This window comes from Mus musculus, chromosome 10, assembly GCF_000001635.26.
Source record: "Mus musculus strain C57BL/6J chromosome 10, GRCm38.p6 C57BL/6J".
Classification (NCBI taxonomy): domain Eukaryota; kingdom Metazoa; phylum Chordata; class Mammalia; order Rodentia; family Muridae; genus Mus; species Mus musculus.
This window is the reverse complement of record NC_000076.6, coordinates 84,676,346-84,703,384: the sequence shown is the minus strand read 5'-3', so window position 1 is coordinate 84,703,384 and position 27,039 is coordinate 84,676,346. Positions and strand designations below refer to the sequence as shown.

Here is a 27,039-nt window from a genome sequence, read left to right as displayed (position 1 = left end):
CCTAAAGGTTCAGTCTAGCGTAATCCGTGAGTTCAGGGTCATTGAGAAACCGGTTTCAAAAAAACAAAAAAGAAAAAAGGTGGAATGTGAGTAAGGAATCATACCAGATACCAACCGTGAGCCCTTACACACATGTGCTCACACGCATGTGGCACCTACATGTAACATGCACACACACACACACACACACACACACACACACACACACACACAGCACAGAATCCTGTGATGTCAGTTTACATGAAACAGCAACACTAGATCTACTACACAGTAATGCAGTCAAAATCTGCAGGGAAACAATTTTCATGCTAGAATATCCCCAGTGGCACACAGACCAATAAAGAGGATGACAGAAGTTAGGACATGTTTATACATATGTGACCTCATAATCCCAGCACTTGGGAGGCAGAGGCAGGCGGATTTCTGAGTTTGAGGCCAACCTGGTCTACAGAGTGAGTTCCAGGACAGCCAAGGCTACACAGAGAAACCCTGTCTCACCACCCCCCCACCCCCCCAAAAAAGATTTATTTTTCATGATCCTTTCTCAATAATTTAAAGAACAACTATTGTATGAGGAAAAGAGGCTGGCAGTTGTATTTAGTACCTTTACTCCCAGCATCAGGAGACAGAGTCAGGTGGATCTCTGTGAATTTGAGGCTAGCCTGGGCTACATATTGAGCCAAGGCTATAGAATGAGACTGTCTCAAAAGTAAACAAAACCTTCAAACTCCTCCCCTCATACAACAACAACAAAAGAGGTAATTACAGTGGAATGAAATCACCGAGATGAACCCTAATCCAACATGCCTAGTATATTGATAAGACAAACACTAGGGATGTGTGTGAAGAGGGAAACACGCCATTTGAGGTGGAATGAGGTGACAGTTTGCAAGCCAAGCAGCAAGGCCTCAGAAGAACCTGTATCTGCTACCACTTGCCTTTGGGTGGCCAGCCTCAAGATAATAAGAAAATCTATTGCTGCTGTGAGCCTCTTGGATCTGTGGTCCTTGCTAAAGCAGCCTTAATATAGTCCTACAGTGCATACCCAGCCTTCTTGTGAAACAGCTGTTCAGGGCTCAAGAAATAGCACTAGGCATAAGACAGTTTCTGCCTCTGCTGGATCATGAGCACTATTTTAAAGCCACACCTCACCAGAATGTGTGCTCAGCATTAGCTGTCTTCAGTTTTTATCTCATATTTTTTGAGTCAGAGTTTCTCACTGAAGGTAGAACCCACAATTTAGTCAAACTGGTTGATGCACGCCCCAGGGATCCTCTTGTCCTTCCTCTCCCTCCTCAGTGTAGAGACTATGATGCGCACTAATACGCCTGCTTTGTTCTGTTTTTTTTTTCTTCTCCCATGAGTTTTGGGGTTCTGACCTCAGGTCCACTGTTTGTGCGGCAGGTACCTTATAAGTGGAGCTGTCTCCCAAACCAGACACTGAGCTCTAATCCTGCTGAGAAGCTCTGCTTCCGAGGGTGAATGCCACAGTCTGGAGCAGGAAGAAGGGGGCTCCAAAAGCGAGATGTGTGTCCCTAAATAGAGCACTGGTCCCGAGGAAAGATGTACAAAGTATCTGCTGATGGTATGCAAGAACAGTATAAAGCCAAATAGGTAATGCCCAGAAGAGCAAATAGAGATGAGAGGAAACTATTACTGAGAAAAACTTACATACAGAGGAGCCATCCTCTAATGACTATGTACTTTGTATTAAATGTTGTCTATGTAGCTAAATGACCCAGTATCACAACAGTCTTATGCAGGGTACTGTGGGTAGGGTGTGAGGAGAGGTGTAAGTTCCTGAACCCACCTATCCACCTAAGTGTGAATCAGTAAGTAGCATGTAAAATGAATGAGCATGTCTAAGAATACTTAGAAAGGTGATGGTATAAACGGGGCGAGATTGCTTATGGGAGACACAGGTGGAGGAGAAATGAGAACCAAGTCTCCTTTTAGTGCACGGCTCCTGTTCTATTTGCAGTGCTGTAGGCTCAGGGACTCCAGAGGGACGTCATCTACCACATAACTATCTCAGCAGCCCAATCCTCCACTTCAAACCAACCTTTCAGATCATGTGCGTGGGCCGGCGGGATGACTCAGCAGGCAGAGGTGCTGGCTGCCAAGTCTGATGACCTGAGTCTGAACTCCAGAAGGCACAGGATGGAAGGACAGGGCCCCTGAAAACTGTCCCCTGACTGCCAGAGATGTGCTTGTATATACAGACATAAACACAAATACACGGAACAAGATACTGTGTATTTATTACCTGATAAAAATCATGCTTGCATGTAAAGTTATATTCACCCAAAGGCTCTAGTTGTTCACTACTCTCTTAAAGTCTTTGTCACCTATTTTTCTGTTTGGCTGCTTCCCTTTTTGCCTCCTGGCTTTTCAATAAATCTGACAAGACTATAAGACAGGACTGTCAAGGGAGTGGGGGCTAATCAGGAGGTCTTACCTCGGATTAAAAGGCATCTGGAAAAGGAAAACTGGGAAGACAAAGTCCTCACTGAAGTAAAGGTCAGCCACCCTGGGAGGACGCCCTTCAGCTTGCAGAGCAACATGTATGTCAGAGGCCCGAAGACCAACGGGGTCTCTAAGGCCACTGTACACACAACTGAGCCAAAGGCGCTTCTGCCAGGGAGTCTGGTCCCTGCCATGTTGACAGTTTGGGAAATGCTACAACACAAAGCCTTCCTGACATTTCACTCGGAGGCCCCGGTCTAATGGCGCTTGCTGACTAGGGTTCATGTGGACAGCGGTGCTCTGTCTGTCTGTGTGTGGACTCACAGGGTGTTCCAGGTAAATCCAAAGGCAGCCCACCCATGGAGAACTGCAGGGAGCCTCAACCCTCCCCTGGTCACTCAGACACTCTTACCATGAGCTGATTCAGCATCCGCTCTAAGAAAGGCTTCACTACACGTAAGACTGGAAAGGCGTGTTTCTGTAACTTCAGTGGGACTGAACCTAGTAGATAAGCTCTGCTTGCCATGCTTATCAGTCTCCAAGTCTTCACACAGTAGCAAATGGACTTGGACTGTAGCTTAGCCGGGGTTTCTATTGCTGTGATGAACATCATGACCAAAAAGCAAGCTGGGGAGGAGAGGGTTTATTTGGCTTCTGCTTTCACATCACTGTTTGTCACTGATGGAAGTCAGGACAGGAACTCAAACAGGGCAGGAACCTGGAGGCAGGAGCTGATGCAGAGGCCACGGATGGGTACTGCTCACTGGCTTGCTCAGCCTGCTTTCTTATAGAACCAGTCCAGGGATGGCAGCATCCTCAATGGGCAGAGGGGAGCTTACATTTCAATCACTAACTGAGAAAATACTTCACTGCTGGATCTTATGGAGGCATCTCCTCAATTGAGGGCCCGTCCTGTCAGATGACTGCAGCTTGTGCTGGCATAGAACTATCCAGGACAGTAATGTGACATGTGTAGGTTCATACAGAATGGGACATTCTCTTACGGTGTGAATTCTTGTAAGGGATACCGACATTTTCCTAACATGTCAAATTCTGTTCGTCTAGATAATCAGGCAAGTGAATGAGGGTAATCAAATCTGTTAAAGAAGGGATATTTAATTCTGAGGTACCTTCTAGCGCCGAGATTCTATGACCCAACAGAACACAGAATAGTTCAAGCACGTGCCTTTCCTAAGAAGAATCACTATTCTTGTCCCATGCACTTCGAAGGGTATGGTGCTGCGATGTATAATTCTGGGCACAGAGGAAATGAAATGAGTGAATGACTGGATAACCACACCCACCGTCATGGCCTCAATCGTGAATGTTAACAGGGGAATCTGAGAAACAGCTTGCAACACTTGGAGTTCCACTCACCCTTTTGTCCATGGCGACTGCTGAATTTGTCTCCAATCTCTGGGCGCCGCGTCTGTCTCAGGAGCATCTTGATGAGGAAAGCATCCTCGGCGTTGGAAGAGATCATCACTTTCTCGATGTAGGAGTCTGTCGCACCTTTGTACCTGATGTGAAGACAAGACAGCCTCTAACTGTCCTGTGTCACGCTGTCACTGTATGGCATACGCTCTTCAATCCTACCACAAAACACTCTGATATTCTCCTCTCATGCTTTAAAAAGTTACTCATTTCCAACATTAAATCTAAATTTTACAATTTTCCTTCTACAGTCTTATACATTTATTACGAGGCAGACATAGTGTAATATTTTTATGGTTATCACTGTATTATAGACAACATTAACCGATGCTCTGAGAGACCACACAGTCACACAGAGCAGAGCTGAGTTTTGAGAGCTGATCAGATTCAGGTTGGAGCGCGTAACCACTTTTGCAACAGCCCTTCAACCTACTACATTATTGCTGTCCTCAAAACACCTTGCTTCGTAGTTTTTATACAACAGACACCATGAGGAGTCTCCCAAGAGTTGGACGGTTTGGCTCAGGTCTTACATGGAGTCAGCCACAGGCAGATGTCCTTCTGGGCACATCAGTAAAGAGCCAGAGAGTGAGGGTTAGGCTTCTCCGAGTAGGGAAGCATATCCAGGAAAGGGGCAGGCATTACTAGCCAGTACAAGGACAAGGCCACACAAGAGGGGAGACTGTGGGAAACTAGACTGGAGGGGATGGGGTATGGTAACGCAGTGCTAATAGTAAAATCAAGGGGAGGGTCTGTCTGCGGTGTCATGAGAGGTACCACATGGATGAGAGAAACACTATCCACTGGACTAGAACAGGAGATGTCACTGACTCGGGCAAATCTGCCCAACCCTGGGCTTCCTTATCTGTTTGTTCCCCTCTTCCTGGACTAGGCTGTGAGCTCCAAAGGGCACGATGGCATTGGCTGGCTCACTGCTGTCCTCTGTAACTAACATACCCCCTGGGCAGCAAAGCAACATAACACAACACAACACTCCTCAACTGGAAAGAGCACAGGCTGCCGTTGGTCACCTGCACTGTAGCTCTTTCAGTGGGATGGAGAGAGGTGGAAAGGCAGCAACAGGGGAGACCCCCAAAAGAGAGAAGCAGAAGGGGAGCTAGCTAGGAATGGACCCAGAATCTACTTTTCTTCTAAGATGACAAACATATCGGAGCACATCTTCTACTGAGGAAAAGGAAGTGATTTTGAAACAGGTGGATGTATGGAAAGACGAGACAAATGGCAGAGTGAGGTTTCTTGAAGAAAGAAAGGAACTTGCCAGCAGAAGGCAAGATGGGTCCTGAGCACCCGCCTCCATCAGGTGAGAGAGGAAACAGCGTCCCACACACGTAACCGCACAGGAGTTCTGTTGATGGGACTTGGTACCATGGACCATTCCCAAGTGAGCTGCCTGCTCTCCTACCCTACATACAAACAAGTTCATGGCTCTCTCTCACACCACTGCATTTAGTACGGCCCTCAAGAAGGGTTCCAATGACAAACTGTGCATTCAAGTCCCACCTCTGCCAAGTACATCCAGGTGAGCTCAGGATGGCACCCATGTTTTCCTCGCTTCTGTTCCCACACCATTAAAGTCTAATGACCTTCTAAGAGAACACAGCTCATGGGATGAGAGGGCTGATGAAGCTCTCACACACAGGATGCCCAGAGACTGAGCAGCACAGTAGGTGGTTATCATGATGGCAGCAAATGCAGTTCTCTTGTGTGAGAGTCTTCGTTGTCCTATGATACCCTCTTCCCACTGTTCTCTTTAGCCTAGGTTATCTTGTCTAAGGCAGAACAGCCATCTTCCCTAGACGGTTCTATATCATCCTGGGTGACTTCTACTGGCTCACCTCAATGTTTCATAGTCCATTACATTTTAGAACCAAGAGGAAATCTAGAGATGAATACATTTGATTCTTTCCTCATGCAGAGAAAACAAGGGATTAGATACTTTACCCAGGTGAGGCAACAACTAACTAAACACAGCTCCATCCTAGTATACTGGTGATGTTGTGATGTAGTCAGTGCTGCATTTTTTCTATAACACAAATCTGGTTGTGTCCCTCTCTGTAGAATGAATTCCAAATCCTCCCATGTGTTAGCAATAGCAAGCTACACTGATCCTCCAAACCTGGGACTTGCTGTTTCTTCTACACAGAACTCCTGTGCGTTTGGGCCACTCCTCTCAGCAGGTTAAACCATCTATAGGATTCCACACTGTTTTCATGTAAGAAAAGGTACCCAAAGTTGCTCTTTCTAGTTCTTTGGCGTATAAAGACTGTGTAACTATATGATACATTTTATCTAAGTATATCATAGAACTCAAAATGGTATAACTACCACATAATTATATATAACATATAATTCCCCACTCATTCTTTTTCCAAGCATCTCTGTCTTATCAGTACGCACGTGATAGGCACATCTTTATACTGTGGTTGCTGTGGCACGTTGCTCCCTTCCAAAGGAATCTGTGTCACTGTGGGCATGGACTTGTTTACAAGCACCTGTTTGTTTTCCACTTTCTCACCTACAGAAAAGAGAAGAGCATTAAACACATCGCCATCACCTGACCTTTCTCATGTAATGAATCAGAAACAGACTGAGCACTACATGCCAAGTGAAACCCCAGCCCAATGAACTAGAACTGGAGATCACACAGCAAGGCAGACATCACCCCAGTCAACGGAGTTCACGTATCTATCTCTTAGGCTATCAGAGTAGGTTAGGAGCACTACTTGTTTGTAGACATCTCAACCAGTACCAAGCCACCGCCAGCTTACCTTGGAAAGGAAAAAATAAAATCTCTGGTTTTGCTACTATTTCAGTTTAAGGAACAGCTACTTAAATAACCATTCTCCTGCCTATTTCCAAAGCCATGGTGATCTGTGTTAAAGCTTCACAAAAATTTCCAAAGAAACAAAGGTAGACAGAGTGAAGGAGACTCACACACTTGGCAGATTCATGTTCCCTAGAGCACCGTCCATGCAGAGCGGAACTATGGCTGGGTCGTACAGAAGATGATTGGTCTGACACCAGACTTTTCAGCTGGTCCCTGTGTTCCGCACAGCCCTAATATGCAGTCTTCCTTTCAGACCACCTCAGCTACCAAACTTCTGTCACTCATACAGGTTTCCACTGGAGTTTTCTGATTCTTTAGCAGACGCCTCTTACCCATCTGCAGACATCAGCGCATTTCCTAACAGTGCAGATCTTCTTCACCAGGGCAAATCCTCTTGCCACACAATGATCTCATGGTTCTCTCTCTGATCCCTTACTCTGGATGTAACCTGACATGCTTGTGTGTGATCTGATGTAATGTCTGCCTTCTACACTAGCCTGTAGGACCAAAGGCAAGGGCTGTCTCATTACAAACTCATTACACGTTTGTAATCATAATGAAGTCCTTCCCTTTAGGGAAAAGGAAGTCCAAAGTCAGACCATAGACAAAATGTGTGAATTTAGAAATAACCAGCATAGATGCAGAGTCAAGACCGGATTCAAAACATGGTTTCAAGTGTGGCTTTTGTGTAATTTAAGGTTATGCCTAGGATGCATTTTTGCTATGGGAAAACACACTTAATGCATAGAAAAACATAGGAAGAAAATTCAGTGAAAATGACCACACTGGCTGAATGTAGATGGGGGTATTACAGTACAGATTACTTTCTGCCCTGTTTATCAAAAATTCAGAAATACTGTTAAGTACCTCTCACAATTTAAAAAACTATACACTGAAATCCATTATTTTTTAAGGGTTTTTACCTGGAGAACAAATGCCATCTGCATCTAAAATTTCATGTCGCCAGATGGGTTTTCTGGTAGCAGCATCCAACATGGGACCCATCACCTTATCAAAGGTCTGATTGGTGTATCGTTTCAAGGTGCACTTAGCATTTTTATACACAAGACAACGCCCAAAACCTGAAATGAAATCCCAAATGGGTCAGAATCCCTGGTAATATGAAACTAAGAGAAGACATGGATTTGTGGTACTCAATAAGCCACTTCTCCACACATTTCCAGAAACAAAATGAAAACACAAACTTCAGACTACTTTACCATTGGTCAATAAGCCACTTCTCCACACATTTCCAGAAACAAAATGAAAACACAAACTTCAGACTACTTTACCATTGGTCAATAAGCCACTTCTCCACACATTTCCAGAAACAAAATGAAAAAACAAACTTCAGACTACTTTACCATTGGTCAATAAGCCACTTCACCACACATTTCCAGAAACAAAATGAAAAAACAAACTTCAGACTACTTTACCATTGGTCAATAAGCCACTTCTCCACACATTTCCAGAAACAAAATGAAAAAACAAACTTCAGACTACTTTACCATTGGTCAATAAGCCACTTCTCCACACATTTCCAGAAACAAAATGAAAAAACAAACTTCAGACTACTTTACCATTGGTCAATAAGCCACTTCACCACACATTTCCAGAAACAAAATGAAAACACAAACTTCAGACTACTTTACCATTGGTAAAACCAATGTTACCGGCAAAACCCAAGTAACAATGAGGATGGCTCTTGCTCCTCTGCCAACTGTCTATGTAACACTGATTCCCACAGCCATGCTCCAGCACACCATCCAACAGGTCATGCTGGAGGACAGTGACACAAAGCCACAAAATACCACAACGGCAAAGGGCCTTAGAAACCACCTTTGGGCATTCTGCGTGAGGGCCAGAGAATTAAGCAGTGTCACTCAGGAAGTTGGTAGCACACCTGAAAACAGACCAACCCCACCAAGTCTCAGGCCAGGCTGCTCAGCACAAACTCTCTGTGTTGTAGTTTCTGTCAAGCCTCCCTGAAAGGTCTTCCTTTCTTTGATTCTGGCATTTATGGTTAGAGCTAAGCAAGCAAGCAAGCCTCCTCCCTTTTATAAAGTGAGAGTGACTGTAGGATGAACAAAATGTAAGATGGAGTCATCTGCAAGTCTCGGGTGCTGCTTATCATCATGGCTCCCAGTGGCCTGTGCAGCCTAGGGAAACTCAGCTCGGAGGGCCAGCTGCTCTGCTAATATTACATGATCTGAAGCTGTGATTCAACAGCCATTAACAACACGCTGCAGTGTATGGGAGTCCAAATGGCACGAAATCATCCCATGGCTTCTTCTAAGCATAAATGGACATTTTATTTATAGGCGGAAGCTTAAAAGCTAACAGAGGGTAAACTCTGATCATTAAATTGTATTTCTGATAGACATCACAAAGTCTTCAGATTTCCACCATCAACGTTACCAGTTAATCAGAAAGGAAAATATCTAGTTTCAAAGCATGGCTGTTGTCACTTGAAAAAAAAAGGGGCATAAATTCAGTGCAGCCAACATTAATGCCAGTGACACATGTCTAGGAGTACTATTATGGCTGCCTAGCAACTAGGGAGAGGGAAGGGGAGGCATCGTGGATATGCCAGAGAGGGAAGGAGCTAGAGCCTGAATAGAGAAGTCAGCCTGCAGACCAGGTGGTGCTGGCTAGGTCATGCAGTGCTGACCTGTGGAAGGAGAACGTTAAAAGAGGGAAGCATAAAAAAAGCACAAAAACTACAAGATAAGGTTTGTGTCTCTGTACATCCCTGGCTTTTGACATGTGGCTAACAAATGGATCATAGGCTGTGCACTTAAGCTGTATAGTAACAGCCCTTCCCACCTGCCCTCTCAACACGTTTATTGTTGCATGTATTACCAGATTTATTAAAAACAGACACCCCACCCCACCAACCCCCACCCCAGCCCCCAGCCCCCCACCCCCTACCCCACACACAAAAAAATGAACCTTTCACATACTATTTAATTCCTGGTGGGGAAAAAAAGCCCCTCATTATATTCTCTATGAGAAATGTTCAAGTTACTAGTAAAATAAAGAAATAAAGATCCTGAAGTTAAACATTTAATACATTGTTTCAATGTCAGTCATTAAGAACAAAGCAAGCAAACAAAACCAACACAAAAGTGTAGCAGGTCTTACAGTTTTCTCGACATGGCAGTGAACCACACCCAGGAGACCTCAAGGAAATGGCTACACAAGAGCTGCACAATGACAACACTAGCTGATATGCCAAGGTGGGCAGAAATGCACAAGTCTCTACGCCTAGATTAAGAGCTATAGGCAATCAATGGCTGCCAAGAGGGAAAATAGTTTTCTTACAGACAGACTCCCTGCTAAGTAGTCAATCCCAAGTGGTCAGTCCAAAACACATGTACACACAAGCAACATTTAAGACTCTGGATAGGGCGATGAAGGAGGGAGGAAGATGGGTGGCAATGATGTAAATACAGTACTCATACAGGAAGTTCTCAATTTAAATAAAACGATACAACAGCTCCAGTTTGTGTATAAAATTCAATTGTTTTGAACCTGCACTGCATTCTGACCCCAAGTAATATTTATAATCATCACTTACTATATCTAATTCTGCAAAAGAGTTCTTCTGGTATTTAAGAATTCACTTACCTCTGTCCAGAGAGGCCTTGTTCAAAACCAGCGCGTCCTCAATGTCATAGCCGCTGTAGCTCATCACGGCAACAGTTGCGTTCTGGCCAGCCGGCAACTTCTCAAAATCTATCAACTCGATTGTTTTTGTTTTAACCATGGGCTTTTGTGGATATGCTAGTAGATACATAAGTGTATCAATTCTGTTCCGTTGATTGTAGCCAATGGTACCTTTATTGATATTGGAGAAAACAAAAACAACCATTATATCCTGTAGAATAATCAGGTAGCAGTGAGTTTAAATACTTAAACTTAACTGAAATGAGGAGAACCTCAGGTTAAACATTTCAAAATAATACAATATAGCTATTGATTTTTTCTAAAGCATCTTTATTACTTTGATTATATTTTTTTCTGGGATTTCAAATATTACTGAGAAAAGTTACTAATATTTGAAATCCCAGAAAACATATAATCAGAGTAATAACAATCTAAACAATTTCAACTTTTTTGGACTTAATAAGGGCAATCGATCCTATTTGCATAATTTTCGTTGTTACTGGTTAATTTCACAAGTTAACTTCACAATCCTGCACTGGGCTCTGTTAGGATGACTTGAGCAACACTGGGTTTTCACATGCAAGAGCTCACACAGCAAGAACTAATGACAACAAAAGATTTAAATGTCAGAAAAAGTGAGAATGGATCAGGAAAGAAGATCTCAACTGAAGGCAGAGAAGCACGGGCTTGCTAATTTGTTATTTATGAAGCACCAACTAACCAACAAACAAAACCTCCAAAGACCATCACCTGTCAAACACTAGGAACACTTGGGAAAAGGCTAGGGGCCCTCTCTTAAGGAAGTGAAAATGCAGCCTGGCTAGGAGGAGGAGGGAGGACACTGCCTGGCTAGGGTGAGGAGGGGGGACACTGCCTGGCTAGGGTGAGGAGGGGGGACACGGCCTGGCTAGGGTGAGGAGGGGGGACACTGCCTGGCTAGGGTGAGGAGGGGGGACACTGCCTGGCTAGGGTGAGGAGGGGGGACACTGCCTGGCTAGGGTGAGCTCTTTCCTTCTTAGCCTTCTCCCCTTACAGGCCTTAGAAGGGTGTGTTACTGGGGTATTGTTAACTACAAGTGAAATCTGAACTTTAACCCTACAGTGGAATTTATGGCCTTCCAGAAGAAGAGTTTTTCCATCCTTTGGGCTCATAGACACATAGCTGACCGTAAAACAGAGACTTTAAACGAGGAGATGGGAGACCTACCCTGCTGTAAGATCTCATGGGGGCTACTGAATCACCTTCACTTCTGAGCATTCTTCACTCATGAGTGACTGTGGTGAGGGGTTGCTTGTTTTACACATGGGCCTCTATGGTGACATACACACATTCTCATCAGCCCTGGGGATGGATACCCAAACTCTCTATTTCGTTTCCTCTAGCTTCTGCATCTTTGTGCTACTGGCTCACCTGCGTTTCATTCCCAGCACTACCTCTCCTGTCCGCCCTCCTCCCTCCCCCCCAAAATCAATAGCAATCTCAAATCAGGGCTGAAACCAACTACTTGAGCAGGGAAAAAAAAATTGCCACTCTTGACAATCACCACCAAAGGCAACGACAAGAGCCGCGCAGAAGGCGCACTGCAGAGTGAGGAACTCATTACGGTTGCTCAGGAAATGTCAAGTGAATTCGAGGGAAGAAACCGTGCTCCTTGCCAGAGCATGGATGCACCTGTGCTTCAGTCTTCACAGAACTTAGCGAAAGTCAGCAGAGAAACAATAGTCAAGTTGAACCTCATGGACCTTTTGTTGAGTCTGCACTGCACTAGGAAGTACAATTTGTGTCATTTCAGTGACAACAAATAAAGCAGACAGGATACCTGATGGTGGCCACTCACTGCTGTAGCCTACGACTGCTGCTGGGGTCATAACAGCTCACGGATAAGACATTTATGTCTCTCTATGAAACCATTTAAAGTTTACGTTGTGACTTCAGCTCCAACTGTGTAGTTGACGCAGCTTGAGCTGGGGATACAGGCACTGTCCCAGCAGGCTGCCAAGACAGGTCTTCTGAAACTGAGACAAGCATTATCATGCCACAGGGAAACCTAAGTGGCTGTCTCTCCACAATGGCTGTGGAGCCTGAGCCTGCTATAAACTGGGCTCTCAAGGCCAGAGCAGAATCCTCAAGCATTGCTACTGACCACTTAGTGGAGGAACGGCAAAATCATTTAGCATATCTAGGATTATGACTCATTGGAAACTTTCCTTTAAACAAAAACAAAAAACCTGTGTACTATACTTGTACACATTGTTTTTAGAAGCGCAACAGACGTGTATATGAAAACACTACATATAAACTAAGATTTCTATACCCCAAAATCTTACACTTACACCGAATCCCTATAATTGTTTTCTAAAAATGATGAATGATTATTAAATAGCTAGATAAATCAAATCAAAAGGCTTGCCTGCATAAGCACACAATCAGACTCAAATGTCCTTACTGCTGTTTTAGTTTCCTTAAAGCAGGGCAGGGCTGCAGCTCAAGGCAGTGCTTGCCCAGCATGCACACAGCACACCACAAAAGACCCTGGGGGAAGCGACACATGCGGCTAACACAAAGGCACCCAGGAGCTGTGGTCTGTGGCCACTGTCCTGTTTGCTGTAACCATCCTCTCTAGTAATTTCCTTTGATTCCTACCAGGACATGCTTTTTCTTACTAAGCCACACTTTCTTGATAACTTTCTTAAGTCATCAGAGGCACAGCAAAGTATAAAATGTAAAATAAAATAGGGAAAAGGTGCTTTAATTTAAGGTGAGATGAATATATTCCAAACATGTAATAAAGTAGTACTTATGGGAAAATGAAGTTGAGAGCATTTAATTTTTCTTTCATTCTTTGCCCTTGACCCCAGTCACTATCAAAGACAACGAAAGACAGTAATGGTCTGCTTAGCTTGCAGACAGAAGAACTAGCTGGAATGACTACAGCTTCCTCTGTCTCCACTGGCAATGCCTGAGACTTGTGCTGACATGCAGGACGCCAGCCTTTCAGTTCACTGTTCTAGGGCGAGGATAGAACCAAGGTGGTTTTACTTTGTACTGATGAGACACTTGCACTGCTGAGCAGTCTGACAGCACAGTGTCACTCACTCTGTGTGCTCTGTGTAGGGCCACACTTTTGGACTTCTTTGCTCATTTTCTAACTGGGTTGTCTATTACCAGATTTCTTTATATAAGTTTGGTACCTCTGTGTAGGGAGACTCCTCCTACTCTGTGGCCTGCATTTTCATACCTCCAGATGTCTTTCATGAGAAAAAAAATTAATTTTGAGAAATTCAATTTATATCCTTTTTTTTTCTTATAGTTTATACCCTTTGTATGGTATGTTAGTAAACCTTTTAGCTCTTATATTTAGGACTATAACTCATTTTGTGTTAATTTTTTTATGGTATCAGGTAGGAATCGACATTCATTTTCTTACACATAGATATACAAACTAAAATGTTTAGTTGACTCATATCAGTTTCATTAAAAATCATTTGCCAGATAGAGAGATGGCTTAGCAGTTAAGAGCACTTGCTATGGGCTGGAGAGATGGCTCAGTGGGTAATAGTACTGACTGCTCTTCCGAAGGTCCTGAGTTCAAATCCCAGCAACCACAAGGTGGCTCACAACCATGCATAATGAGCTCTGATGCCCTCTTCTGGGGTGTCTGAAGTCAGCTACAGTGTACTTACATATATTTAATAAATAAATCCTTAAAAAAAAACCACTTGCTGTTCTTTCAGAAGATGTGAGTTCAGTTGTGAGGACCTACACCAGGCAGTTCACAACTACCAATTACTACAGCCCCAAGGGCTCTGAACCCTGCTTCTGAGGGCACCAGCACTCATGTGCACACACTCCTTCTGACCCCTGCTTCTGAGGGCACCAGCATGCATGCGCACACACTTTTTCCTTTCATGTCACATACATAGTCTTAAAAATTCTTTAAAAAGCCAAACATTAGTTATGAAGATAATTTAGTGTTTCAAGAAGGGGAATAGTGATTGTAAAGAAACTCAGACCAAAGATGGAGAAGGGGGGTTGGGGGGGGGGTTGGCACACACCTTTGATCTGATGCCTGGGAGGCAGAGGCAGGCAGATCTCTATGAGTTTGAGGCCAGCCAGCCTACATACTGAGACCCTGTCTCAACAAAGACACCAGGGGGGAGGGGGGGGCAGAGAAAGAGAGAATCAACTGCCTATAAAGGCATACATGTTTTTCTCAATTGTTAATTCTGTTCCATTCACTCACATGTTCACCCTTGAATCAATATCACATTTTCTTTATTGTTGTAGTTTTATAACAAGTCAGATTCAGGTTGTATTATTTCTTCAGCTTACTCTTCTTTAGTGTAAAATTCTCTTACTCCGTGTGTGTGTGTGTGTGTGTGTGTGTGTGTGTGTGTGCATATTGTGTGTAGTTATACATGTACATATGTGTGTATGGAGGCCAGAGGTTGATGCTGGATTTTGTTAATTGGTTTTGAGTCAAAATGTCACTATATAGCCCTGGCTAGCCTAGAACTCACAGAGATCCATCTGACTCTTCCTCCCAAGTGCTGGAATTAAAGACCTGTGCCACCTAACTCAGCTCTAGACTACAGAGACACTCACTCATTCACCCATCCATCCAGTTATTCATTTCTTCAGAAACATTTACTAAGTATTTATCATACCACTAGGTACAAGGATACAACACTAAAGAAAGTTCCTATCTTCAATGAGTTTATAATCTATAAGGTAGCAGAGAAGCTAGCCTGATTACACTCCCCAAAAGTTCAGGAAATGTGGGCAGGAAGGGAGTTCTTAGTAGAGAAGAACTTCAATAAGTCTTACAAGAGATTCCATAAGATACAATGTTTAAGCTACTCAACCACTCAGCTTTCTTGTCAGAAAGAAAAGCACAGGCTTACAGGATTGCTATCATGCTTAAAGAAACACATGCATGCGTGTAAAACTTGGGAGGTGGGGGAACAGGTCAGCAGTAGAGCAGGATAGCAGGAAATGAAGCCCTGGGGGCTAATGCCCAGCAACACCCCTTCCTCTGCAGGTACTCAGAAAGTGGCACTGCAGGCAGGCAGGCAGGCATGTGACTCAGGCAGTGTCACCATGCAGTACACCTAAGCCACTCGGGCTGTAGCCCGCAGCAGCTGCATGTATAGCAACTTCATCCACCTGAGTGACTAGCAAAGCGGGCTTTGAGCTCAGGGAGACCTCAGATAAGACTGAAGTATTTCAATCTCAGGAACTACCACAGGGACACGCCTACAACAGCTAGAGTAATTCAAACAAACAAACAAACAAACACAAAGCAATAGATTAAAAACAGTTCTCATCGGGGCTGGTGAGATGGCTCAGTGGGTAAGGGCACCCGACTGCTCTTCCGAAGGTCCGAAGTTCAAATCCCAGCAACCACATGGTGGCTCACAACCACCTGTAATGAGATCTGGTGCCCTCTTCCGGTGTATCTGAAGACAACTACAGTGTACTTACATATAATAAATAAATAAATCTTTAAAAAAAAAAAAACAGTTCTCATCAAGAATTGGCTAAGTCTTTCCCCCCCATTTTTTAAAATTCCTAAACAAATAAAGAATAGATCTGCAAAACAGTGGGGTAGAGGCCTGGACTTAACAAAACTTTATGGGGATTCTTGAACACTATGTGCTTTAAACATCTCAATTCCAGGACATCCTACTCCAGTTTAAACACAGGAAGAAATGGTCTGCTTAGAAACAGACTCTGTGAAGACAAAGCCAGAAGCTGTCCCAGCTCCTAAGATGTTTTCTTTTTCAAATCTCAGCAATTTGGGGCTGAAGCGGGGAGGGCTGGAGGAGGTCCGTGATGCATATTCATTAACTTGCTGATAGCAACTGAGTGATCCTTTAAAGAAGAGAAAGTGTTCCTCTAGAGGATGGCCAGCTAGTAAAACAGACAGGATGCGAGGGAGACTCTGAGCTCAGCCTTGCCAGCTCACAGTGCAGCCCCAGCACACAGCCAGTGCTCATGGCCTGGAGACTGACCGGTGCCAGCTGTCTATCTGACTTACTATTCTGAGCCATGTCACCACATCTACAGCACATGCAGAAGTGAGAGGTGCTGAGGGGGACTTGAACTTTTATTCATAACTATATTCGTAAAGTGTCTGTGATTTAAGAAGCACCTTTGCAGGCAGCTTGCTGGATTAGTCTGATGTGTGAGGCGAGGCTTTGAGGTCCTGTGGTCCACACTGGTCTTAGTGAAGCTCTTTGTGGCAACAGAAAAAGAGCTGTTTCACTCTGATGGAGACTAGGAAGGGGTTGGTATCAAAGGGGAAAGAGGTTAGACACAGCACCTCTTCTAGGTTGGCTGGAATATTTACCTCCGCTTCCTTCACTTTCTGCACAGACTAACAGACGAACAAGTAAACCATGACTGGAAAATCCACACAGACTCTGAGATTAAGAGTCTCAGCAATGTATCCTCTTTAAAGTGCCTTTAGTTCCCCGCTGTCGGGACTCAGGGAGCTCAAAGGATCTAGTGCAGTCCTGCTCAAAGGGCGGGGCTTGCCTCAGACCTGGGTCTCTGCTCTGGCTCTATCCCTGGCCTTTTTCCTGTCTTTCACACAGATCTTACACGGTACTCCTGCAGCTATTTTAGTGTCCAAAGGGAAGTGCGCCCACGCATGTGCCAACTTTAAATGACTTCTCTACGATTTCCTTCCTAGTCAGGTGTGCTTTATAATAACAAACAGTAACAAAGGCTTTTTTTTTTTTAATGACTTAAGATATTCAGTGGCTTTTGTCTTGCAAGCGTCAGCAGTAACGTCAGAGGATTGTATCCAAGGAGCTAAATGTGCAGGACCCAGGGTCAGAGCAGCTGAATACACCAACCTCAGAAAACACAGACAATGAATTGCAAATGACACTCACAACAAAACGAGGAAAAAAACCTTCACACAGAAGACTACAAAAGAACTCTACAGACACTGAATTGGCTTTCTGTGCACACTGATCCTGCTTAACTGTGTGTGGTAGCTAACCCAACTGGCTTCAGACGTGTGGGGCCATAAAATAAAGGTTGGGTTTTTATTTTTTGGGGTGGGAAGGGTTGTGATAAAAATATTTTTTCTTCTTTTAACTCTATCGTTTATTTTTAAAGCAGTTTCACACGCTGAGGATGGCCAGTGCTTCTGTTTGCATTTTCAAACAAAATGAGTGGCATTAGTCATACAGTGATTGGCCTTGTTAATTCTGCCGAAGGCTGCACACAAAAGGTGCATTGTTTCAGTGGGGATTCACATCATCAAACAAAATGGTTTGGTAAACCCAAAAGAAGTGATAGCCCTTTCATGGCACATAGGGTGCAGTACTGTATATTTCAACTTGTTAGCAAGTCAGGAGCACAGGCAGGACCCCGGCCCACACTGCCGAGGATGAATAGCAAGCCAAACTGATGAGCCACTGCTCAGCTTTCCTACTGGGAATTACTCCCAACTGTCCAGGCCTTACACCACTCAGGTAAACGGTGGCAGGATAAAATGTTTTCTGTCTCTCCATAGCCAGCCAAAGGGCACATGAAGCTCAGGAAGAAATATCTGTACTTCCTGCCTGTAGCGAGGTAGCAGGATTTCTTAATGGCCAGCTGCAGTGGGAAGAGGGACAGAGGCTGAACGTGGCAATGCAGACCCTTCCCCTCTACTGTTGGTTCACAATGCTTGAAAGTGCAGCTCCTGTAGCCCTTGAGATTAGAAATGACACTCTTATTGGGAATGACGATTCATTAAGTTCACTAGGATCTGAACAACATTTTCAACAAGTCTGTAAGTCAAACTTGTCTATGGGGTGGATCTTTGACTCGGCTTCATGCATTGCACCTGCCTCCATGTAGCACATATTCTCTACCACATCGCTACATCTTCTTACCACAGAGATACACCAAGCATCAAGAGTCCCGTGAGATGCTAGCTCCTGTTTCCTCTTTGAAAGCTGCTTCCCTTTTGAGACTTGGTGCAGTTCCACCTACACCAACACTCTCTCTCTCCCTTAATTCCCAGATCCCAGCTACTCGTGTAATCTGGCAGACTCTCCCGCTGCACTGATACCCTGTAAGCAGAAAGCTCTGTCTGACCCTGTCTGTTTTCAGGCTCCTTCCCCGACATCTGACTGCCAGGTCTTGCTCAGTGGATATATGATGCTCAGATACATGATGTATGGATAAACCAGAAGGGGAAAGAAATGGGTTTGGAAACTAGTTGTAGGAGACTCAAGAGTACCTGCAAGAACAGGACAGGTTCATGACTGTCACACAGGCAGACAACTTAGGCACACAGGTTCATGACAGTTGTGCAGACAGCCTAGGTGCATATGACACTCAGCCAATCTCCTCACACTGTAATCATTTCCTCCTTTGCCTTCCCTTGTTCTGCTCTCATACGCCCGTCTCTCCTGGTTAACTCACACTTTTCAGGGATTTGATGTTTGCAGTCACTCTTACAATTATGGGAAATTTATTACCTGCAACTTTGTTGGCTAAGGGAACTAGTTGAGACTTGTGAGTTTGCAGCGTTCCTTTGAGCTTAGCAACTGCCAGGTGTCACGAGCATCTGTGCTGCCCAAACACACAGCAGTGGGAATAAAGATTACAGGCTTTCTCCATGCAGCTTAGAAGCAGGTTTAACAAGGCACTCTTACCCATGGCTTGCTTGCCCATAGCACACTGGTAGGTGTTTCTTGGAGACTGGTTGTGATGAGGGTATGGGATCAGGCCGGCACAAACACCAAGCAGAGTGAAGGGTTCAATCTCCAAGTGGGTGGTGTCTCTGGAAAGTTAATGACGATTTCAGCAGTTCAGATAGCAAGCACTAAGTCAGTGTCTGAGTATATAAAAATACTATTTCCTAGGTCCCCATGGGATTTATAATAAGCTTTGATACTAGCGAAACTGGTTCAAGAAAAGCATGCTGAAATAAATCGTGAGAGAGTTTGAACTGTTATGTGAAAAAAATTCTCATCAGTGATGGAAATAAAGAAGGGAAACAGTATAGGAGTGTTTATATAAAAACAGAGCATTATCACCACATATGCTACCAGTGACAACACACACAGAAGTGTGGTACCAGTAACTTCCACACAGGCAAGCAGCCTGCCTTCCCTCTGTCAGGGAGAGGTCTGTATCACGTGTGGGGAAAGGAACAGAGCTCTCTGAAAATGAGTAGGTACAACCCTCTGCAGGCAGCGCCACGGTCGGTCACTAGCTGACTACGGCCTCGGAGGAGTTCAAACAGCAGGCTTCTGAGGAGATGAGCTTTAGATTTTACCCAATTTTAAGGGATTTAAAATTTAAAACTCAAGTTTAAATTTAAATAACTCAGCTTTTAAAATTCTAAACTGTCATTATATTTCAGACAACTTAAATTTGTGAATCTACCTATTCAACTGTAAAAGTTTATCAGATTTAATATTTCTAACGCAATTTAGCTATTAAGTATATATAAGATTTAAAAGATTTACAATCGATGGGAAAAATGTAAAATATTTCATTTAAAAATATTCATTACATGATAATACAATATTTTGGACACAGTGGCATAATAAAAATATGTAGATGAAGGGCTGAGGCTGTACCTAGGTGGTAAAGAACCTGCCTAGCATATGTGATGCCCTATATTCAATCTTGAGTATCCCCTCCCCAAATAATAATTAATTACTCATTAACTGCGGCTACTAGAGATTCCTATGTATCAGTGCCTAGCACTGTATTTCCATGGGAGCCAGCAGAACTGTGCATGTATCAGCAGGCTGGGAAAGGTCTAGGCAGGTTTGTTTGTTTGTTTGTTTGTTTTAAGACGCACCAGTATAGGTATTTCTTTTTTCTTTATTTTTAAAAGTTTAATTTTTTTAAGAAGCATAGCTTGAAGCCACATTTTCTACACTAGAATACAACACAGAGTTTGGCTGGGGGTGTGGTTCAGTGACTAGCGTAACTAGCATGCATTGAGAGCCAGGTGAAACATAACCAAGGCTTTTCCTTCATCACAAAACAGGAACTTTCTAAAAGACTAAATAAATATTTATTCATAAATAGTGAAGAGCTAAATTTAATACTAAATTTTAGTTTTATGAAAAAGAAAAATAATTTCCTTTAGAATCACAATCATTGTATATTTATCCTGAACAGGAAGTCATATACATTCTAGCAGGGAACAGGCTAAATAAACTATGTATGTAGGCGAATAGTGTGCCCACACTAGCAACAAGGTGTTCAAAGGACAGTCATGTTCCTGTGGTCCTGAATGACCGTGCATGTACCTGTGTGTCTACTTAGAAAGCTCAGCGTAAACAGCTAGTATCGGTACTGTGGCCTGTGGAGTCTGGAAAAGGATGCAGGCTCACGCTCTTTGCTGAGCAAGGTCTTAGAGCAAAGGACAGGGTGAAAGTCACTATGTGGCTGGGGATGGCCTTCCATTCCTGATCCTATGGCCTCTATGTCTTGAGTCATAGAACAACAAGGGTGCATCGCTAAATTGGGCTTTATTTTATATATACATATATTTTTTTTGTTTGTTTGTTTTTTGTTTTTTTGAGACAGGGTTTCTCTGTATAGCCCTGGCTGTCCTGGAACTCATTTTGTAGACCAGGCTGGCCTCGAACTCAGAAATCCGCCTGCCTCTGCCTCCTGAGTGTATTGTATTTTATTAAGACAGGATTTCACTTTGTAGCTCTGGCTGTCCTAGAACTCACTAGGTTGATAGGCTCACCTTGAATTCAGAGATTAGCCTACTTCTGCCTCCTTAGTGCAGGATTAAAAGCTGGGGCCACCACCCCTGACATTATACCTGGTTTTATTTGGTGCTGGGGGCTTATGGGGGTACTTTGTGTATGATAGGCAAATACTCTCCCAACTGGGTTCAACCCCCAGTTTAAGTTTACTTTTTAAATCTATGGACATCTAGATTTAAAAGCACATGTTGACTATGAATAAAAGAATTATCGTATTTTAAAATAAAATGAATTTGATCAATACAGTATCTTGGTGACTGGGAAAACCTCTGCTTTATAATGCCCTACTGAAGGAAGATACGCAGTACGCAAATAAGTCAGTAAAACCTAGATTTTTATTCTGTGGCAGTAAGCACTAGCAATGAAGTTGGGGTGGGGGGAGAAATATGGGTATTTGTTTTAAAGCAGTTATTCAGAGACTCCCAACAAAGTGATAGCACAGGTCGGAAGGAGAAACAGGAGCCATTCAGTGTTCCAGGAGTTTGAGGAGAGTGCAGTGCGCTGTCCCAGCAGGTTAGGGGAGGTGAATGCAGGGGGTGAAGGGGGATCAAGTGTAAGCAAACGTCAGGAGCCCAGTGATGTGTGTAAGGGCTTCTGAGAGCCATGGGCGGCTGCCAGGGGGCGGGCAATGGCAGCAGCCTGGACTGAGTGAAAGATGGAGGTGGTGAGCAAGCTCAGCCCTGGGTACATCTCGAGGCAAGTAAGAGTAAACGGAGCTACAGAAACACAAAGGACACAGCTATCATTTCCAACTGAACTACAGGCTGGACATGGCACTCACCTTTAACCTCCTCTGTGCTTGGCAGACACACACACACACACACACACACACACACACACACACACACACACACACACACAAGCTCTGTGAGTATGCGGCCAGCCTGGGCTATACACTAAGTTCTACACCAGTAAGGGCTACATAATGAGACCCTATCCCTAAAAACATCCACTGTAAAATAGTTCCTGAAATGTGGAATAAAAAAGTAGTTTGAAAAGCTCACCATCTGAAGGGGTAAAAATTCTGACTAAAAAACATTATTAAATTGTAATACAAATATATACAAATATTATAATACAAATATATATTTCATCTAGTAGCAAAAAGAAAAAAATTATTCGCTTGAGACTGAAGATATAAATAGTTATCAAGTATGACTATTAAATTCCCCTTTAAAAATATAACTGCAAAAGTTCCAGTTTCGGGCAAGTGGTACATTAATGACTTGTGTCACAGAGCGAGCTGTGCAGATGTCGTCTAATGTCTCCCAAACAGAACACAGATGCTTCTAACGTGCCACTGTGGTAGAAGAAATATCATGAACACATTGGCATCCTGAGTTCACACTGCACATATGAGGCGCAGAGATATTTTTATGCCACACTATGTGTGGAATTCCTCCTCTAACAATGAGATTTCAGATATTCACTGACAAACTCCTATCTCAAAGAGACAAACACATTTTATGCATCCTACTCATCAGCTCATTGTTTACAGTAGGTGGGTAGAGTCCCTTTTAAATGTATACACTGAGCATCCTAGGGTTAGAGGATAATTAAATCTAGAGATTATTTGCTAGTGATCTGGGGCACTCCACTGGGACAAATGACAGGGGTGCTTCCTTACAGAACAGCATCCTCACAGGAGCACCTCCCCTCCCAACCCCTGAAAGTCTGAAGTAGACAGTGAAATAGACGGCACTAAAGTCCACGGACAAATGGACTTTAATTGTGGTTGCCAATCTTACTTACTTATTAATTGTATGTTCGTAGAGCGCAATGTTACAGTCATTTTCTTCATTCACATCTAAGTATTCAACTAGACTTTCATGTAAGAAATCTTCAAAATTCCTGAGAAAATATTAGTAAAAGAGACAGGAAGGCAACTTGATTGCAGCACTGTTAGAACAATGGAGGACCCTAGTTTTCACTTATTCCCAAATACCATTCTCTCCTAGAGAGCATCAATACACTGAAATGTCTGAACACGTTGTTCAAGGCTCACAAGCTGCCAAGATAAAAGCACTAAAGGGTGAATTTTGCCAACCTGGGCCCCGCTTGTAAAAATACTGACTTCAGAAACTGGTAAGAGGAATCAGTGTCCACATTAGCAGTGTGTCTACAGGGGCTTTTCTTGGTGGAAGTATCTAGTGGACACTAATTACACCAAGGCTCTGTACTCCTCATGACTGGGGTTGGTGAGCACTTCATCACATGCAGGCGCTGCATGGGCAATGATTTATAACTGGCTGCTGGTAAACTTGGTAGAGAGGAATGAATAGACTAGAGATTAAAATACACTTTCCTAACAGTACACGTCAAAGAATGCTACAGCTGACTAAAGCATGTAGGCACATATTTAAAGAAACGAATGATTCCTACCTTCGGTCACTTACCTGTAGCCTTGAGCCAACTCTTCCATGTGCTTATTTGTGACAGCTGGCTTTTGTTTCTTAACAATTATGTAAGGCCTAGAAAGGGAGAAGAGTAACTTATAGAAGAATGACATCAGCCAGTTCTACCTGTCACCATGGAACGAGAGGGGAGACACACAGCTTGCTCTGGTTGCTTGACGACATACAGTAGTTTTTTCTGCATGAAAATGTAGGGTCTTTTTCTCTCCACCACACTCTCTGATCATGTGAGTATATATATATATATATATATATATATATATATATATATATATATACTGTACAGAATTGTCTCCAATTATCCTAAGAGTCATTTGGATTTAAATAAAAAAGCAACACAAAAATCAGTCAATAAAGTCTCCACAGGGTACAAAATCTTCCTGCTGTATTTTGTAAACTGTGTCAGCGATTACCCAGAAGCCTCTCTTCTCTTCCTATTGGGAATATGTGGTTTATAGCAGTCTCCCTTTACCCAGAATTAAGGTGTTTTGTTCTTTGGTGATTTTAGTTCCTTGGGGCCATATGTGGTCTAAAAAGTTTTAGATCATGTATGCGTCTGGGCAGGGTGGTGAAATCCTGTTCCACGCTACTCCATTCTACCTCGGAGGGGATCCCCTTTTCTTTAGGGTATCCACACTACACAGTACTGACAGGATGCTTGCTTGCTAGTCATTTAGTAGCAGTCTCAGTTTTCTGAATGAAAGAATGGTACATTCAAGACTGAGTACTGTTGGTGATTTTAGACATCCACTGGAGACCCTGGAACATATCCCACTCACAGAACTACTGTAATCCCTATGGAGCTGGCAGGCAGAAACCTGTCACTGTGGACAGTAACAGCATCTGATTTGAGAGTTCGGTGGAAACGAGGTGTCTGAGGTGGTTTCATACATGACTAACATCACCAAGACAGATGAACAGGTGACTTACACTTTGCTATATGTTTATAGAGAACAGACCACAGCTTCATTTCCTTACTGGTGACTTGTAATGACTGATGGGGGTGAGGTGGAGGGAACACTCTGGTAGATTAACCTGTAACTGTCAGAGGTGACTTGCCTCTGAGGGCTTTGCCACCACAAGAAACTAGCCACAAAAAGAATGGCATGCAGCACGGAAATGTCAAGGGCTGTTGCTATTTGGATAAGCAGCTCTTACAGAGGGGAGCGAGAAGCCAGCAGACACTTGTGTGTCTATCCTGGAGCCCAAATAGCGATGTGAAGGCTAATGAGCACTTTGAAACTGGCAAGAAGAGGAGCTAAACACTCACAAAAGGGACATGAGCTGCTGACAGCAGCAGAGAGAGCTCTTCAAGGAAGTCAGCAGGACCCCGAAGTCCTGCTTTTGGTGAGGAAACAGAGACCCTCTCCCGGCCTACCCCAGGAGCTCAGACCACTGCTGAGCTTACGGCGGGGGTAAGGTTCCCAGTCAAGAACAGGACCCAGAGAAGCAGCTTGTGCAGTAAATTCCATGCCAGCCAGCTCTCTGGTCTGCTATTATACATTTATTTCTAAAAACAACTTACTCTTTAAAAAACATGTTTTATTGTATGGATAAAGTAAAATGAAACCGTTCTGAACAGGAACAGCTCACAACATGCCTGTGCGTCTCCTGCCTCAGAAGGCCATGCTGTTTCACCCCATGTCCTTCCTCTACTTAAGACAAGATCTCACCAGAGACCAGGAACTCATAGACCCACTACCTGCCTCTGCCTGACTAGGATTTAGGCCACCATGCCTGGCCTGGGCTATTTGTTAGCAGCTCTGCATAAGTACTTACCACAGCCTACTTGCTATTCTTAGCAGAGTCCTACCTAGGGAGACATTACCACTTATAATTCACAGCCGAGGAAATCAAACCTCAGAAACTTAGGAATACTTAGAATCACACAGTCACTAAGTGGCCAGTGAGGACTCAAATGTGGGCATCTTATTTTCAGCAACATCACAAGAGAAGCCAGTTCTGACTGAGTTAAGCAAAAATGTACTTTACTCGAAGCACTAAGAATTGACCAGAAGGCTGAGTATCCTAGGCTTCTGTCTATGAGTATAACAGAAGAATATCATTAGGGATGGTTTCATTGGCTTCTCCCCCCACCCCCAACACTCTCCTTCTTAATTGCTGATCCTGTTTGATTCTATCCTGGTTCTCTGGTTCCTGGCCCTCTAGGTAGTATTAGGGGTAAGCTCTCGGATCCAGCAGCTGATGGAAATAGATGCAAAGATCCACAGCCAAACATTATGCAGAGTACGTGGAATCTTATGGAAGAGGGTGAGGAATGACTGCAGGAAGCAGAGGGGTCAGGATGTCAAGACTTTAAAGCTGGGCAGAATACAGAGGTGGGTCACAATCGGTGGAGCCAAGTAACATTTAAGGACCACCAGGAAAAGCCCAATTCTACCGTGCTCTAGTTCTGCTCATTCGGCTCAGCCTCATAGACCACCAAGGTCCTCATGAAGATGAAGATAACTCAGATGATAGTCTTACACATGCAACACACCCAGTAAAACAAGACAGCAACTCGAGTCCACTCGAGCCAGAACAGCTGGCTGCCACTCGTCATGGTTTCCGCCTCTCCCGGCAGTCTGAACTCTCTGAGAACAGAAAATATCTCCCATTGTTTTTCAGACCTCCCATTATTCTCTAAGTTGTAGGATAACTGAATTAAATTTATCTTCAGGACAAAAAAGAGGCTTTAAAACTAGAGGCAAGGCCATTTCTTCCAAAGTGCACATAAAGAGTCTCCAGGTCTCTACAGCAACACACCTGCACAAGCGCCCGCCATCAGAGGAAATATAAACACAGCGATCCGTAAGGTTTGTGGAGATAGAAACAAATTCATTGATATAGCCTGCTCTTCGCATCAGCCGGAATGTGCTGACAAGCTTTTTATGGTCTCGAATGACACCAAGGATGTTACCTAACAAAGACAAGAGATAGGTGAGTCAGGCGCAAAAAATAATCTGCCTTAAATTATCCATCCAGTAATAACACTGAGAAGCAGGGCATAGTCACTTAAAAGTTGTTAACACCAGAACTTATTCACGGGCTCTAGGAAGCAGCACAAGAGTATGCTCAAAGACGCTCTGCGGGCCTTAAAGCCTGTGGCTATCACACTGGGCACTGACTGAGGAATTCCCCAAGTGTTCCCCTCCCTGACTGTCCTCAACTGTCAGCATGGTGATGAGGACAGGAGCTTCACACTGGCACAGGCAGGTGGCATGCAGACTAAGAGCCAGCCCCCATCAACCCCCTGGGAAACACGGAGGGGGCAGGCAGCCGACTGCCGTGCTCAGGCAGACCCTTCCACCACAGCCTGTATACAAAAGGGCTAGAACTCTCTGAATGGGGGAAAGGGATGGCCAGAGCACATCGGACAGGACAGGGCTACCAAGTTAAAAGAAGAAGGGTGGGCACATTGCCACCAGCCTCTGGGGGCTTTGAAGAAAGCAGAGTA

At 43.9% G+C, this 27,039-nt stretch overlaps 1 protein-coding gene across 2 annotated transcripts in view; it reads right to left on the bottom strand.

Moving 5' to 3' along the window:
• Window positions 1-27,039, bottom strand: part of Polr3b (polymerase (RNA) III (DNA directed) polypeptide B) — a 104,887-nt gene that overhangs the window by 23,794 nt on the left and 54,054 nt on the right. For both annotated transcript variants that reach the window (XR_380439.4, NM_027423.2), the window contains exons 16-23: window positions 26,349-26,502; window positions 23,565-23,639; window positions 22,921-23,019; window positions 19,081-19,208; window positions 10,379-10,588; window positions 7,672-7,830; window positions 6,319-6,436; window positions 3,844-3,986 (exon numbers count right to left, since the gene is read on the bottom strand). Coding sequence is in view for 1 of the 2 variants with exons in the window: in NM_027423.2 (NP_081699.1) it covers window positions 3,844-3,986; window positions 6,319-6,436; window positions 7,672-7,830; window positions 10,379-10,588; window positions 19,081-19,208; window positions 22,921-23,019; window positions 23,565-23,639; window positions 26,349-26,502 (1,086 nt within the window). In the remaining variant the exon portion in view is untranslated. The remainder of the gene's footprint in view (window positions 1-3,843; window positions 3,987-6,318; window positions 6,437-7,671; window positions 7,831-10,378; window positions 10,589-19,080; window positions 19,209-22,920; window positions 23,020-23,564; window positions 23,640-26,348; window positions 26,503-27,039) is intronic.